The sequence below is a fragment of the Propithecus coquereli genome, unplaced genomic scaffold (genome assembly GCF_000956105.1).
Source record: "Propithecus coquereli isolate 6110/MARCELLA unplaced genomic scaffold, Pcoq_1.0 Scaffold20, whole genome shotgun sequence".
In the NCBI taxonomy this organism is placed as follows: Eukaryota; Metazoa; Chordata; class Mammalia; order Primates; family Indriidae; genus Propithecus; species Propithecus coquereli.
This window is the reverse complement of record NW_012144967.1, coordinates 9,725,555-9,740,577: the sequence shown is the minus strand read 5'-3', so window position 1 is coordinate 9,740,577 and position 15,023 is coordinate 9,725,555. Positions and strand designations below refer to the sequence as shown.

Below are 15,023 nucleotides of genomic sequence, written 5' to 3'. Positions count from 1 at the left end.
ATGTAGATTCTTGTTATCAGCCCTTTATCAGATGTGTAGAAAGTAAATATTTCCATTCTGTAGGTTGTCTATTCCCTCTAATGATAGTTTCCTTGGCTGTGTAGAAGCTTGAGAAATTTAAATCTGTTTCCTGTCCTGCCCTCCATTCCTCACTCCTTCCTTTCTCTTCCCCTAGAAGGAGGCTCACAAATTCTCCCCTTCTCCTTCTCTTTAAGACCTCACATATGAATTGGCTATAATATACATTACATAAAAAGTTTGATAAATAAAATAAATGGGTAGATAATAAAGGAAATGTCTAAATGATACATATAGAAAAATTGCTTTGATTTAGCTAAGTCTATAAATATAGGTACATGAATATCTGTCAATAAAAGCCAAAATCTGTGGTTTTCAACCTTGGTTTTTTTATATTAGAGTTTATAAAATCTCAGAATCCTAATCTCAAACCCCAAAGGTTCTAATCAAAAAGGTCTTAATAAGGTGATTATGGTTAAGAGTTAGAGTCTTCATGCCTTTATCTAAGATTAAAAAAGAAAACCATTAATAATTATTACAATTAATAATAATACAACCAGTAAACATGTATGGAGTTTTACTATGGAAATAGTGATAAATATTTTACAGGCAATAGCTTTTTCAATTTTCACAGTATCTCCATGAAGTATGAACTATGAAAAACATCATGTTTACCACTAAAGCTGATAAAGGTCAGGAACTGTCTCAGGGTCACAACTGCAAAATGCAGAGCTCTCCTTAGGACTCTAAGGAACACAGGAACATAGGAGCCCACACTAAACAATAAGCTATACTTCCTTGTGTGAATCTATGATTAAGAACCATTGTCCTCTATGTTTGTATATATACCTGTGGATACGCACTTATACACATGTGTGTTGCAGAGAGAGAAAGAATGTGTGTATGTATATGTCCTGCCGCAGAGGCAGTTCTGCAGCTTAGGACACTTTTGCAGAAGAGCAAGCGATGTCCTCCTTCCAGGCTTTGCAAGTCCAAAGAGCTGCATGAGAGCAATGGTTCTGGTTCTTGATGGGACAAGGATAGAAGTTCACTGGAAAATGAAATGAGGATAGGAAGCAACATAGGAGGTCACCTGACACAAGCTTAAATTTGTTGTTTTACTGAAAACATGGTGTGCTCCCCGTTCCCCCTGCTGGTTGAAAGCTGCCATTTCATATGTATCACATTCCTCTCAGACCTCTTTTGTATACTCAGTAAAGGTAAAATAAAGACCAGCCATGACAGAACGACAAGAAGAAGGGGAGGAACGGTGGCTAGAACAGCCTGAGAACCAGCTAATTGGTGCTAAAAGTAGAGAGCTCTTCCCTTAGAAACATGTGCACACTTACAAGTTGCAGATTTGTAGGGGCTTCACAATTCTGCTGGGTCACCCTGGTCTAAGTGACCCACAAGTCCCTTGGATATTCAGCAAAGGCAGACTTAGTCAAGCATCATTTAGAAGAAACCATGCCCATCTCTTACTTCCAATTCTGTCTTCCATTTGTAAATAAAATAAGAAAACGTTGACCCAGAGAGGTTAAGAGACTCACCTGTTGCTACAGATCTGCTTAATGGCAGCCAAGCATGAAAGTTGAGTTTCCTGTTTCCAAAGCCCAGGTTCCCTTTCACCATCCACATTCTACTAGGCAGAAAGCACGGGAGTGAAAGCAAAGATTCCAGCACCAGACCTGCCCAGCTTCAAATCCTGGCTTTGAAATTTACCAGCTGTGGGACCTTGAGCAAGTGACTTAACTTCTCTGCCTAAGTGTCCTCATTTATATAATAGGAATAATGATATAATAATGAAAACTGATTTTGTAGTGCTTTGTGGAACAGTATCGGATATAGACTAATTTAATATATGTAAATGGCTTAGCACACAGTAATATAATAGATGTGTATATCATCATTATTGCTACTTTAATATTGTATATTATAATACCCAAGCAGTTAATCAGCACCCATCATACATAGCATGGCTTTCAGACTTGTCTTCCAAAATGTTCCAAGAAACTCTAAACCTTCTTATTTTCCTCATCATGAGGTAGAGAGAAAACAAGAACTGTTACAACATATTCGGGGATTTACAGCACAGTAATATGAAGATAGGAATAAAGACCTCTCTTAACTCTTGGGTCTATATACTCTATGACTTATTGCATGACCAGTGTATTCATGTATTAGGTTGAATTGTGTCCTCCCCAACCCCAAAATACATCACCTTCTCAGAGCCTCAGAATGTGATACGGAAGTAGGGTTATTGCAGATTTAATTAGTTGAGATGAGGTGGTACTGGAGTAGGGTGGGCCCTTAAGCCAATGTGACTGGTGTTCTTTTAAGAAGGAGACACACAGAGACAGAGGCACACACGTGGAGAAGGCCACAGAAGAAGAAACTGGACTTATATGTCTACAAGCCAAAGAACACTAAGGATTTCTGGCAATACCAGAAGCTATGTGACAGGCACCGAACAGATGCCATTAGAGAGAACGTGGCACTGCTGACACCTTGATTTCAGACTTTTAGGCTCTAGAACTGTGAGAGAATAAATTTATGTTGTTTTAAGCCATCCAGTTTGTGGTAATTTGTTGTGGCAGCCATAGGAAACTAATACACCCAGCCTACATTCTAGACCATTACAAGACCTGCTCTGAGCTGCAGTCTCTGGTTCTGTGAGGAGGGACTGAGGGAGCTTTGTTCCCTCAACAGCTGACACGAGCAGAATATGAATGGAAAAAAACAAACACAAAAACAAAAACCAACACTGGGACTGGGAGCCCTGAATGCTGAGTTCAGATAATTGAATTTCCTATAAAATTCATCCCTATCAAACCATCTTAACAGTTTAAGTGCTTAGTTTTAACATTTATGTTTTCCAATTTAATCCCTTTGATACTATTATAAGTTGTTTACCCTGGGAAACAGCCTCTGAAACTCTGAGATTTGCATGTAGAAGGACTTTTGGGGAGTACTTGCTGTAACTATATCTGTGAGTGATGAAGAAAGAGTATTGGGCAGAGGAAGTTGAACGCAATGCAATTGCAGCAGAGGTCCCAGCTGATCCTACAGGGAGCACCAGAGCTGGAATAGCCCCTTGGAGTTGTCTCAACTGAGGCAAGGAGGCCAGGCCTTTGTACCTCCCACATAGACCAGCCATTAGATATAGGCTGCCCGTAGGGAGGAGCCATAACTTTGGGCAAGGCAGCTTCCTTCAGCCACAGGCAATTCTTGGTGATGGACAAGGCTGTGAACAACCAGGGGAAATGAGCGCCTGGGTCCTAAGGAGGGATCTACAGGGTGGACTGCAACATCCACCACGTGTATGGATGAAATCTTTCTGCCTAATCATCATGTTATTAGAATGTGGCCATGAGAGATTCCACACCTGGACTAGAATTGCCTTACTCTGGGAAAGATGCCATTGGGTGCTCTCAAATCATGTATCTAGTGACAGGTCTGAGAGGTCTCAGCCCTGCATTCTTATGCTTTCCCCTTTCCCACCCACACATTTTCCATTTCCGCCCATTGCAACAACTCTTAAATATCCATCTTAGAATGGTTTCTGATCAGATTTGGACCATAGTGATTTCTTCTCCTTTTCTCTAGTTACCCATGACAGAGAGGATAATCATTTGACCACTTGGAAATTGCATTTATTCACTTGTTCACTTATACATTCATTCATTCATCAGCCATCACACATTTTTAATACCTACCCTAAGCACTACACCAAGCACTGAATATATATATATATATATATATAAAAAGCACTAAGCACTGAATATATATATATATATATATAAAAAATATATATGCGTGTGTATATATGTATATATATATATACATATATAAGAAGAGATTATAAAAGGCCTCACATGTCAAGATGAGGAGGTGGATTTTATCTACACATAATGAAAACACTTGTAAGGGTTGTGGGCCGTACTGTGCCTTGAACAGATTTGTGTTACTGCAAGATCCCTCTGTGGGGGTTGGAGAGGATGGATTGCACAGAGGGCCTGCAGTACAGGGGAGGCAGCTGTGAGTATGGAGAATTTAAACACCAGTTGGGTGTCTCTTCAAACCTCAGCTGAGTCCCCATCTTCTGTCCTTCTCTGACTAAGAATCACTTTGCTGTCCCACAAGTTAGCACGTTGCCAAGGAGCAAGTCGACAGCCTGCTTAGGTGGGAGTACTCACATCATCCTCCTAAGCCACCAGCAGCCCCTGGGGCTCATCCTCATGCCTTTGTATGTGCAAACACACCATGTATGTGACCTCAGGTCACAAACACTCAACACACAGCTGTCCACATAGACTGGACGTCTCTAAAAAATGAGCCCCCAAAGGATGCATCATTCCATTTTGGCTTTTCTCTCAACAGCCTCAATAGCTTTGGGCCAGTCTCTAATAGGTAAAGTAAATCTCTCAGTGGGTGGGATTTCCACATTAAATACAAATTATAGATCTAAGCATATGACCTATCAGCAGAGACTGTATCCCAAAGAAACAAAAGCAGGAGAATTTTTTTTTTAAATTAGCCTACTATAGAATGGAAAATAGAAGATAAAATATCATATTAATAATAATTATTTGAAGGTAATAGCTTATATTCTTTAAAGCAGTTCCAACATAAATGTCACTGTAAGAAATGATATTTCACTTCAATACTAACAAATCAGGTACTTAGTGTGCTAGGGGAGAAATGATTGGAACTACTTTAAAGTCGTGTTAACCAGAGAAACTGCAAAAATATTTATATTCTTATGAAGGAAGGAAGGAATGCCCCTCATGGGTGTATTTAAGGTTCCTCCATCTTTTGGATAAATGGTAATGCTAAACAAAAAATGGAAAGATGACCTTAGAATAATAACCTCAAGACTCAATTGGGACTCAGCTTCCCAATGTACAAAAATCATTTGCAATATGTTCAGGATGGAAATTTCTATACTGCTTTATAGCTCATGAACTTCATTATACACTTCAAATAAAAATCTCCAAAACACCCAACTCTGGGCTGGCTTCCATCCCCTGGGGTGGGCCCTCCCATATGTAAAATTACTCACCATTCCCTCACTCGCTGTCTGCAATTCTGCTCAGTTACTAAACAATGTTTGTAAGGACAGGAAAACAAAAGGAAGGAGAAAACCAATCCATTCAGAAAGGTGTTTCATATTGAGAATGGGATTGTTAAACCAAAATCAGGTCTGGCACTGTTAGTGTTTTCTCTAGCCAGTTCTCTCTCCAGTCTTCCTTCTAGAGACCCCATGCAAAAACCAAGTGGAAAATTTCACAAGATAAATGCTGTGCCAATACCTGAAAGCTGTCCCGTTGGGTGAGCCTCTTTCATTTTTTGTCATTGCCAACAGTCACTATGTACATTGCATGGAAGATAGAGAGTTGGTGAGGGCCTGAACCTATGAGTCATTTAGTTTTCAAGCAGCTTCAACGGACTGAGTTTCCAGTTGATTTACAGTGAATGGCATTGATACTTATGTGACTAGAAGCTGTTAGTCTGAGTTGGTACTTGGAGAAACAAAGTCAATAAAAGTCACCAATCCAATAAATCTGTGAAGAGCCTCATGGAGTTGTCTTTTAAACAAATGACTGGCTCGCTTCCATCAAGAGGCTTGCAGCTAGAGAGACACAAACCTATGCCCATAAGGCCTTAGGTCACAATACTGCAGGTTTATTTTCCCAATCTTTTAGGTTTTTAATGACAAGAGAGTGAGGAGATTTCTGATGATATGACCTCCAACGACATTCATGTATGTATTTTCTTTCAGCCTTCACAAAGATCTTGTATGGCAGAAAGTAGAGGAATGATCATTAATATCCACATTTGACATACAAAACATAGGTTCGCAGTGGTAAGGAGCTTTCAACACTGTTGGTTAGTGGAAGAGTGAGGTCTTTGGTGCCCAATTCCTTGTCCATCCAATGATCTCTACTCTTCTTATTCTGCTTCTACATGAATGTGGGTAAATAGGATTAATTTGGCCTACTAATTTATTAATTTGGTAACAAAATAATTCTTTAAAGCAACTGTTTAGACTAAGTGGCTATTTGAGAGAAATAATGAGTCAAAATGAGTGTTCAGTAGCCCTGAGTCAAAAAAACTCTGTGGGTGGGAAGTTAGATAATGTTCATCATCTGTTACTCCTTGAAATCCCATTGATAACTAACAGATTTCTACAAGCTCAGAATTGCATAGGTGCCAAGTACTTCCTGGCTGTTCCAGGACAGTATTAAAGCCAACACAATGAGCTTAACATTGGTGAGGTACAGGTATTCTTGGGGTTTAATGGAAGTCACCAAGGAGTAGTCTGTCAGCTTGCCTAAGAAATTTACAAGAGTCTATTACCCTGGCACTGTCAAAATGTCCCTTATTTATGCTCCTCTATGGGGGAGTGGGAAGAGCAGCCAGGACAGCCTGCTGCAGCAGCTATCCAGCTGCTCATGCAGTTAATATAGCTGTAGAAAGAATGTGATTTATACAAGAGCACTTTCCCTTGACACTAGCACATGAGTCTGAGACCCACTCATTCTAGGAGACCCACGTCATGCACACACATTTTTTTGTGCTCTGGAGACAGCAGAATAACCCAGAGAGCTGCAGATTTAGATTGGCACAGAAGACAGAGAAACACAATAGATATATGTATTGACAGTATCTGTAGACCAACCGATGCCATTTATGATGCATATGGGACTAGCCCACTGGTTGCAAAAGGCAACAACAGATTTTCATGCATAGAATAGAGCCAGGCAGGCAGAGATTCTGTAAAAGTTGGAGTTGCACATCAAAGTGAGGCTCCCTGCTGCTTGCTGGTGAGGGCAGCTGATTAAGGAACCAAACTGGAAGGCATTGCTTCCAGGATCAACACAGATGATGCTGAAAGTGAAAGCAATCATTGAACCAATTCTTCTTCAAGACAAGGTAGTGAGGTCAGACTCTACTTGGAGCCTTCTTCCCCTTTCAGGTGAGAAAGCAGGAATGAGGGGTCTATGATAGCTTCCCATTTCTGGGTATTGCTGCTGAACAGCAAGTATAGGTGTCCTGCAGCTTCACATACCTGGTATGGGCCCTGGTTGCAGCCACAGTAGCTGCTTTCCATGGTGTAGCTTCTGGACACCCCCATCTCTCTCCACACCACCACCCGGGCCGTGGAGGCTCGAGATTTCTCCACGAGGAAGCTGCAGCTGCTCATTGTGAATGCTGGTGCTAGCTTATCAAGAATTTTGGGAAGAGTCTACAAAAAAAAAAAAAAAATCAAACAGTGATCAGTTGCCAGTGATTGGAAAATATTCATCATAAAAATGGCTTCTTAATATTTACTATGCATCTCTATGTGTCAAATACTTAATATATGTTACTACAAATCATTTATTGACTGTACAAAATGGATGCCAAATTTTATCACTTTTCAGATGAGGAAACTGAGGCTTAGAAAAGTTATAAATAAATAGCTTAAGTCCTACAACTATAAAGCATCCAGAATGGGATCCAAATGCCAACCAGGCCAACTTCAAAGACCATCATCTCTCAAGGCCACTTTTCTGCATTGCTGTGGACCTGTGCTGTGTGCATATATTCCGCCTCATACGTGGATGAGCTGAGCCTATGAAAAGTCACAGATTTCACAGGGGACTGAAATTTAAAAAGTGACTCCATCCATTCTTTCCAGCTTCACTGTTTCTTAGCAGGGTCAGACGAGGGACTCTTCACTTATTTCAGAAGGTCATAGGGGCCAGTGATGATTCTTAAGCAGGAGCACTTATAAAGTTCCCTTGTTTCCTACAAATATGTAATGGCCAAAATGAACGTGTTAGTCTCAACCTCTAAGCCACAAATCTGAGGCTGATGAATTATAATACTCCGAAATCCATCCTCTCTGGGTTCAAATGCCCCACCTTTTCCTGGGGTAAAAATATTTTATTTATAACCACTTCATCTCCATTTAGAAGGCATCTGTAAATTCTTGTCACTCTGACTGACAAAGAGGGGGCTTCCAGCTACTGGACCTCCTCCCCAGAGGATGATGACTCAGGGTTGACAGTCCTTGACAGTACTGCACTTAGACAGTCACAGAACTTGGGACATTAACAGGAAGGGTTTTCTCACTTCAGAGTTTACAGAATATGCACAAACTAACACATAATATAAAACTTATGCACTTTAAACAATGAAGCTTTAGGCTTTTAGACAATATGGGAAGAAGATAGAGAAGCATAACAAATTGATGAGAATATGAATGAAAAAATTATTTGTAAAGAAATGTTGTTTGGTTAATTTCTAGAACATTGAACAAATCTGTTAATCTCCCTGGTACTTACTTTCCTCATGTTTAATATAATTTAATTATATTATATAATTATTAATTTTATTATGAATTATATATTACATATAAGTATATATTAACATAATTATTAATACAATTTACTATGATATCTAAGTTCTCACATAGCCTCCAGACCTACAGATCATTTGACAAAGGGAAATGAAATGCTAATATTTTTCTCACTTGAGTTTCTGCAATTGCCTCAATGAAATCCTAATTGATTTCAACATATCCACTCTTCTCCCTTCCTCCCTGTAATTCCTGACTCCATTTGTTTTCTTTCAAAATATTCATCACAATTGCAATTAAATTATTGAGTATATATTAGTTGTTTATTTTCGACCTTCTTGGCAGCCTAGAAATTCCATGAGGGCAGATCTGTGTCTTATTTACAGGAAAATCTCTGCACATTGAGCAGTGTGTTGCTCATAGAGGGTACTCCGTAATTATCTGCTGAAATAAATAGAATTTTCTAGTCCAAACCCTTAAGTAGCTGCTTAAATAGACATAAATACACTACGTATATATACTACAACTAGAGTGATTGAGAATATCCATGTTTCATTCTGTTGCAGAAAGTTTACTCTTGCACCATTTAAATGATCTCCCCTTTCTTAAGTGAATTTATTTTTTCTTTTGTAATTTGTATCTCTTTTAAATATATAAAAAAGACTTTTTAGAGCAGTTTTAGGTTCAACAGTACAGAGGTGTTCATATATAGGAGCACGGGGTATATGGAATGGCCTCTCTCATTATTAACATCCCGCAACAGAGTGGTACATTGGTTGTAATTGAGGAACCTACACTGACACATCATCATTACCTAAAGTCCATAGTGTACCTTAGGGCTCATTTTGGTGTTATATGTCCTATGGGTTTGGACAAATGTATAAGTGATGTGTATCCAACATTATAGTATCATACAGAATGATTTCACTGCCCTAAAAATCCTCTGTGCCCTACCTATTCATCCCTCTTTTTTTTTCTTCCCCCAAACTCCTGGCAACCACTGATCTGTTTATGGCCTCCATAATTTTCCTTTTTCTAGAATGTCATATAGTTGGAATTATATAGTAGTAGCTTTTCCAGATTGGTTTCTTTTAGTCAGTAATACCAAGTTCAGGTTCCTCTATGTCTTTTCCTGGCTTGATGGTTCTTTATTTTTAGCACTGAATTATATTTTACCATCTAGATGTACCACAGTTTACTTATTCATTCACCTACTGAAAGATGTCTTGATTGCCTCTCAGTTTTGGCAATTATAAATAAAGCTGCTATAAACATCTATGTGCAGGGTTTGTGTGTGTGTGTAGAAATAAGTTTGCAATTCTTTTAGGTAAATATCAAAGAGTGAGATTACTGGATTATATGGTAAGAGTATGTTTAGTTTTGTAAGAAATCATCAAACTGTCTTCCAAAGTGCCTATACCAGTTTGCATTCCCACCCACAATAAAAGAGAGCTACAGTTGCTCCACATCCTGTCAGCATTTGATACTGTTGGTGTTCTCGATTTTGGCCATTCTAACAGGTATGCAGAGAGAGCACATCGTTGTTTTAATCTGTATTTTTCTGATTACATATGATGTGGAGCATCTTTTCATACACTTATTTGCTATCTGTAGATCATGCTGGGTGAGGTTTCTTTTTATAGATTATGCTTTAGATGTCATATCTAAAAAGGCATTGCCAAGCCCAATGTCACCTAGATTTTCTCCCATATTATCTTCTAGGTTTATCATTTTACATTTTATACTAAGTCTGTGATCCATTCGGAATAATCTTTGTCAATGGTGTAAGGTCTGTGTCTAGATTTTATTTTTTTATTTTTTATTTTTTTGCATGTGGATATCCAGCACCATTTGTTGAGAAAACTCTTTGCTCCATTGTATTGCTTTTACTCTTTTGTCAAGGATCAGTTGACTGTATTTATGTGGGTCTATTTCTGGGCTCTCTATTCTGCTCCATTGATCTATCTCTATTCTTTCACCAATGCCACACTGTCTTGTATACTACAGCTTTATAGCAAGTCATGAAGTTGGATAGTGTCAGTCCTCTAACTTTGCCCTTCTCCTTTATATTGTGTTAGCTGTGCAGAGACTTTTGTCTCTCTATATAAACTTTAAAATCAGTTTACTAGTGCCTACAAAATAACTTGCTGGTATTTTGATTGGGATTGCATTGGATCTATAGATCATTTGGGAATAACTGACATCTTGACAATATTGAGTCTTCCTATCCATGAACATGAATATCTTTCCATTTATTTAGTTTTTTTTTTAATTTTGTTCATCAGAATTTTGTAGCTTTCCTTATGTAGATCTTATTCATATTTTGTTAGATTTATACCTAAGTATTTCATTTTACGGATGCTAATGTAAATGGCACTGTGATTTTAATGTTAATATCCACTCGTTCATTGCTAGTATGCAGGGAATTAATTCGATTTTGTATATTACCCTTGTGTGATGCGACCTTTCCATCATGACTTATTGGTCTCAGGAATTGTTGGGGTTATTTTTGTCAATTCTTTCAGATTTTCTACATGGATGATCACAACATCTGTGAACAAAAACAGTTTCATTTCATCCTTCCAATCAGTACGCCTTTATTTCCTTTCCTTGTCTTATGGCATTGCTATAATTTCCAGTACAATTGTTTTAATGTCCATGGGATCTGTAGTTATGCCCAATGTTTTATTTCTGATACTAGTAATTTGTGTCCTCTCTCTTTTTTCCTAGTTAGAATGGCTAGAGGTTTATTGATTTTATAATTTTTTTTCAAAGATCCAGTTTTTAATTCATTGATTTTCTCTTTTAATTTCCTATTTTATACCTCATTGATTTCTGCTATATTTTTGACAAATAAAAATTGTATATATTTTATTAATCCACTCATGTATTGATGGGCACTTGTGTTGTTTCCACATCTTTGCAATTGTGAATTGTGCTGCCATAAACATTTGAGTGCAGATGTCTTTTTTATAAAATGTCTTTTGTTCCTTTGGGTAGCCACAAAAAACAATGGTGATCTAACACCTCTTGTATTATCTTGAATAGAGCTGGAACGCATTCTAAGTGAAGTATCACAAGAATGGAAAAACAAGCATCACACATACTCACCATCAAACTGGTATTAACTGATCAACACTTAAGTGCACATTTAGTAATAACATTCATTGGGTGTTTGGCAGATGGGAAGAGAAAGGTGGGGATGAGTATATACACACCTAATGGTTGCAGTGCACACCGTCTGGGAGATGGACACACTTGAAGCTCTGACTCGGGTGGGGCAAAGGCAATATATGTAACCTAAATGTTTGTACCCCTGTAATATGCTGAAATACAAAAATTAAAAAATTGTATATATTTAAGATGTACAAAATGATGTTTCGATCTGCTCTATTTTTTTCTTTTCTTCTGCTTACTTTGGACTTAATTTGCTCTTCTTTTTCTAGTTTCCTAAGGTGGAAGCTTAGATGATTGATTTTAGATCTTTTCCCTTTTCTAAGATATGCGTGTGATGCTATAAATTTCCCTCTAAGTATTGCTTTTGCTGCATTTCACAAATTTTGATAAGTTGTGTTTTCATTTTAATTCAAAGTATGTTCTAATTTCTCTTGAGAATTCTCCTCTCACTCATGTGTTATTTAGAAGTGTGTTGTTTAACCTCCACCTATTTTGGAATTTTCAAATTATCTTTCTATCATTGATTTCTACTTTAATTTGATTGTGTCTGAGAGCAGATATTGTATGATTTCTATTCTTTTAAGTTTAAGGTATGTTTTGTGGCCCATAATGTGGCCTATCTTGGTAAATATTCCATGTGAGCTTGAAAAAATTTGTATTCTGTTGTTAATGGATGAAGTATTCTATAGATGTCAATTATATCCAGTTGATTGATGGTGTTGTTGAATTCAATTGTGTCCTTACTGATTTTCTTCCTGATGTATCTGTCCATTTCTGATAGAGAGGGATTGAAGGATCGAACTATAATACTGAATTCATCTATTTCTCCTTGCAGTTCTATCACTTTTGCCTCCTGTATTTTGATGCTCTGTTGTTAGGTGTATACAGGTAAAGGATTTTGATATATCTTCTTGGAGAATTGATCCTTTTATCATTATGTAATGCCCTTCTTTATTCCTGATAACTTTCCTTACTTTTAAGTCTGCTCTGTCTAAAATTAATACAGCTACTCCCGCTTTCTTTTGATTAGTGTTAACATGATATATCTTTTTTTATCCATTTACTTTTAATATATGTGAGTTTTTGTATTTAAAGTGCATATGTTTTTTATAGACAACATATAGTTGTGTCATATTGTTTGATCTACTCTGACAATCTTTGACTTTTAATTGGGGCATTTAGAACACTGACATTCAAAGTAGTTATTGATATAGTTGGATTAATATCTACCATATTTGTTACTATTCTCTATTTGTTGCCTTTATTCTTTGTTTCTACTTTTGTCTTCTATTTTTCTGCCTCTGTGGTTTAAATAGAACACTTTATATGATTTCATTTTTTTTATTCTTTATTAGCATATAACTTTATTTTTACCCTTTTTTAGTGGTTGCCCTAGAGTTTGCAATTTACATTTGCAGCTAATGTAAGTCCACTTTAAAATAACAGTGTACCACTTTACAGGTAGTATGGATACCTTGTAATAACAAAATAATCCTCATTTCTCCCTCTTACCCCTTGCATGTTTACTGTCATTCACCTCACTTACAGATAAGTATCTATGCATGTTTGTGTATGTGTGTATGCACATATAAACAATCAAATATATTGTTGCTATTATTATTTCAAACTGTTATCTGTTAGATCAATTAAGAATAATAAAAGTTTTTGTTTTACATTCACTTATTCCTTCTTCAGTGCTCTCCCATTCTTTACGTAGATCCATATTCCTTACTGATATTATTTTTCTTCTCTCTAAAGAGCCTCTTTTACTATTTTTTACAAGGCAGGTCTCTTTGCATCAAATTTCTCCAATTTTTGTTTATCTGAGAAAGTTTTTATTTTCCTTCACTTTTGAAGTATAATATCATAGGATGTAGAATTCTAGGTTGGTTGGGCTTTTTTCCCAATGCTTTAAATATTTCACTCCACTCTCTTTTCTTGTTCGCATGGTTTCTGAAGAGAAGTCAGATGAAATTCTTAATTTTTTTTTCTTCCATAGGAAAGGATTTTATTCCCTCTGGCTTCCTTCTGTATTTTTCTTTACCTTTGATTTTCTGTAGTTTCAAAATAATATTCCTAGGTGTAGGGTTTATTTGGCATTTATCCGCTTAGTGTTCTCTGAGCTTCCTAGATCTGTGATTTGGTGTCTGATATTAAATGAACCTGCATTTGTTAGATAATAAAGCCCCTATACCAAAGACCACACATTCTATCAATTGCATGTACCTTGGAGAGCTTCACTAGCTATGATCACTTCACTGGATCCCAGTGGATGTGGGATTTATAAGGTGAAATGAGAGTATCCTTCCCTTCATCTCCACAGTGGCAGTTTATCCATTTGTTAAATAATAGGTTCCAAAACTATGGCATTTATAGTAGATTTTCATTCTATCATCTCATTTCCCTTTTGGTTTCATATAAATAAGTCTTTGTCAGAGAAAGGAAGGCAATGACACAGATTTTGAACTGGGGGTTCTTTCTTTGTTTTATTGTTAATGAATGGAAAACAGATGAGCTCCACATGTGAACTGATCCAGTGGAGCCTTGCTCCAAAGCTCCCTGGGAAATAACTTGGGTGGGGAAAGAAGGCTTGGGACATTCAACTCTTTCCCTGCCACTTATTCTGTGACCTTAAGTTTCTCTCTATTTTCAATGACTTCAAAATTATAATAGGTATTGTTTCACTAACTACTTACTATGTATTACTATATGTTTTAACTCAATTATTACAAGTCCTTGAGGTAAGTTATATTACTATCCCATTTTAGAGATAAAACAGAGGCCAGAAAAGTTAAGTAAGTACCTTTTCAGTAGTCACAGACCTAATAAAAACAATCAGAATTTTAACCCAGATATACTAGTTCAGATCACAAGAGCTTAACCATTGTAAAAACACAAAAATACTGCTTCTTATGTCCAGTGTTACTATCCCACAAAGGTATAAAGAGGTTTAAATAAGATGTAGTATGTTCAATGTGTAATAGTCGTTCAATATTGTACTATTATTTATTATAAACATGTTCCAAGAAAAACCTCCATTCTTTTCTGGTTATTTCTTATTTTCTAAAAGTAGACTTCAAAATGTATATTAAAGACTCTTAAAGATCAGAGAGATGTCACTGCAACTCAGAACACTACCTGAACACTAAATATCAGGCATCATAGCACAAAGTTTAAAGGCAAGCAGGATAGAGCCAGACAGACTAGAGCTAAGAGTTAAGTTCCCCCAAGGACTTGCTGTGTGACATCAGATGAGCTATTCAGCCTTCTTGAGTCTTTAGCCTTTCATCTATGAAATGGGAGAATTATCATTTCCATGTTAAGGTTGCTATAAGGAATAAATGAGATGATATAAATATGTGTCACAACATAGGAACTGGCATTTGGCATGGTCTCAATATAGACCTTGAAGGGATTTCGAGATTAGTCCAGAAGTGACCCTGAGAATGAGTCGTCTACTTCCTCATAGATACTGAATTCC

The 15,023-nt window shown here is 37.0% G+C and overlaps 1 protein-coding gene across 1 annotated transcript in view; it reads right to left on the bottom strand.

The window, feature by feature from the left end:
* The window catches only part of AGBL1 (ATP/GTP binding protein-like 1), a 502,451-nt gene that overhangs the window by 117,908 nt on the left and 369,520 nt on the right, over positions 1–15,023 (bottom strand). Inside the window, exon 19 of the mRNA XM_012643678.1 lies at positions 7,091–7,267. Within this exon, the coding sequence (XP_012499132.1) occupies positions 7,091–7,267 (177 nt within the window). The remainder of the gene's footprint in view (positions 1–7,090; positions 7,268–15,023) is intronic.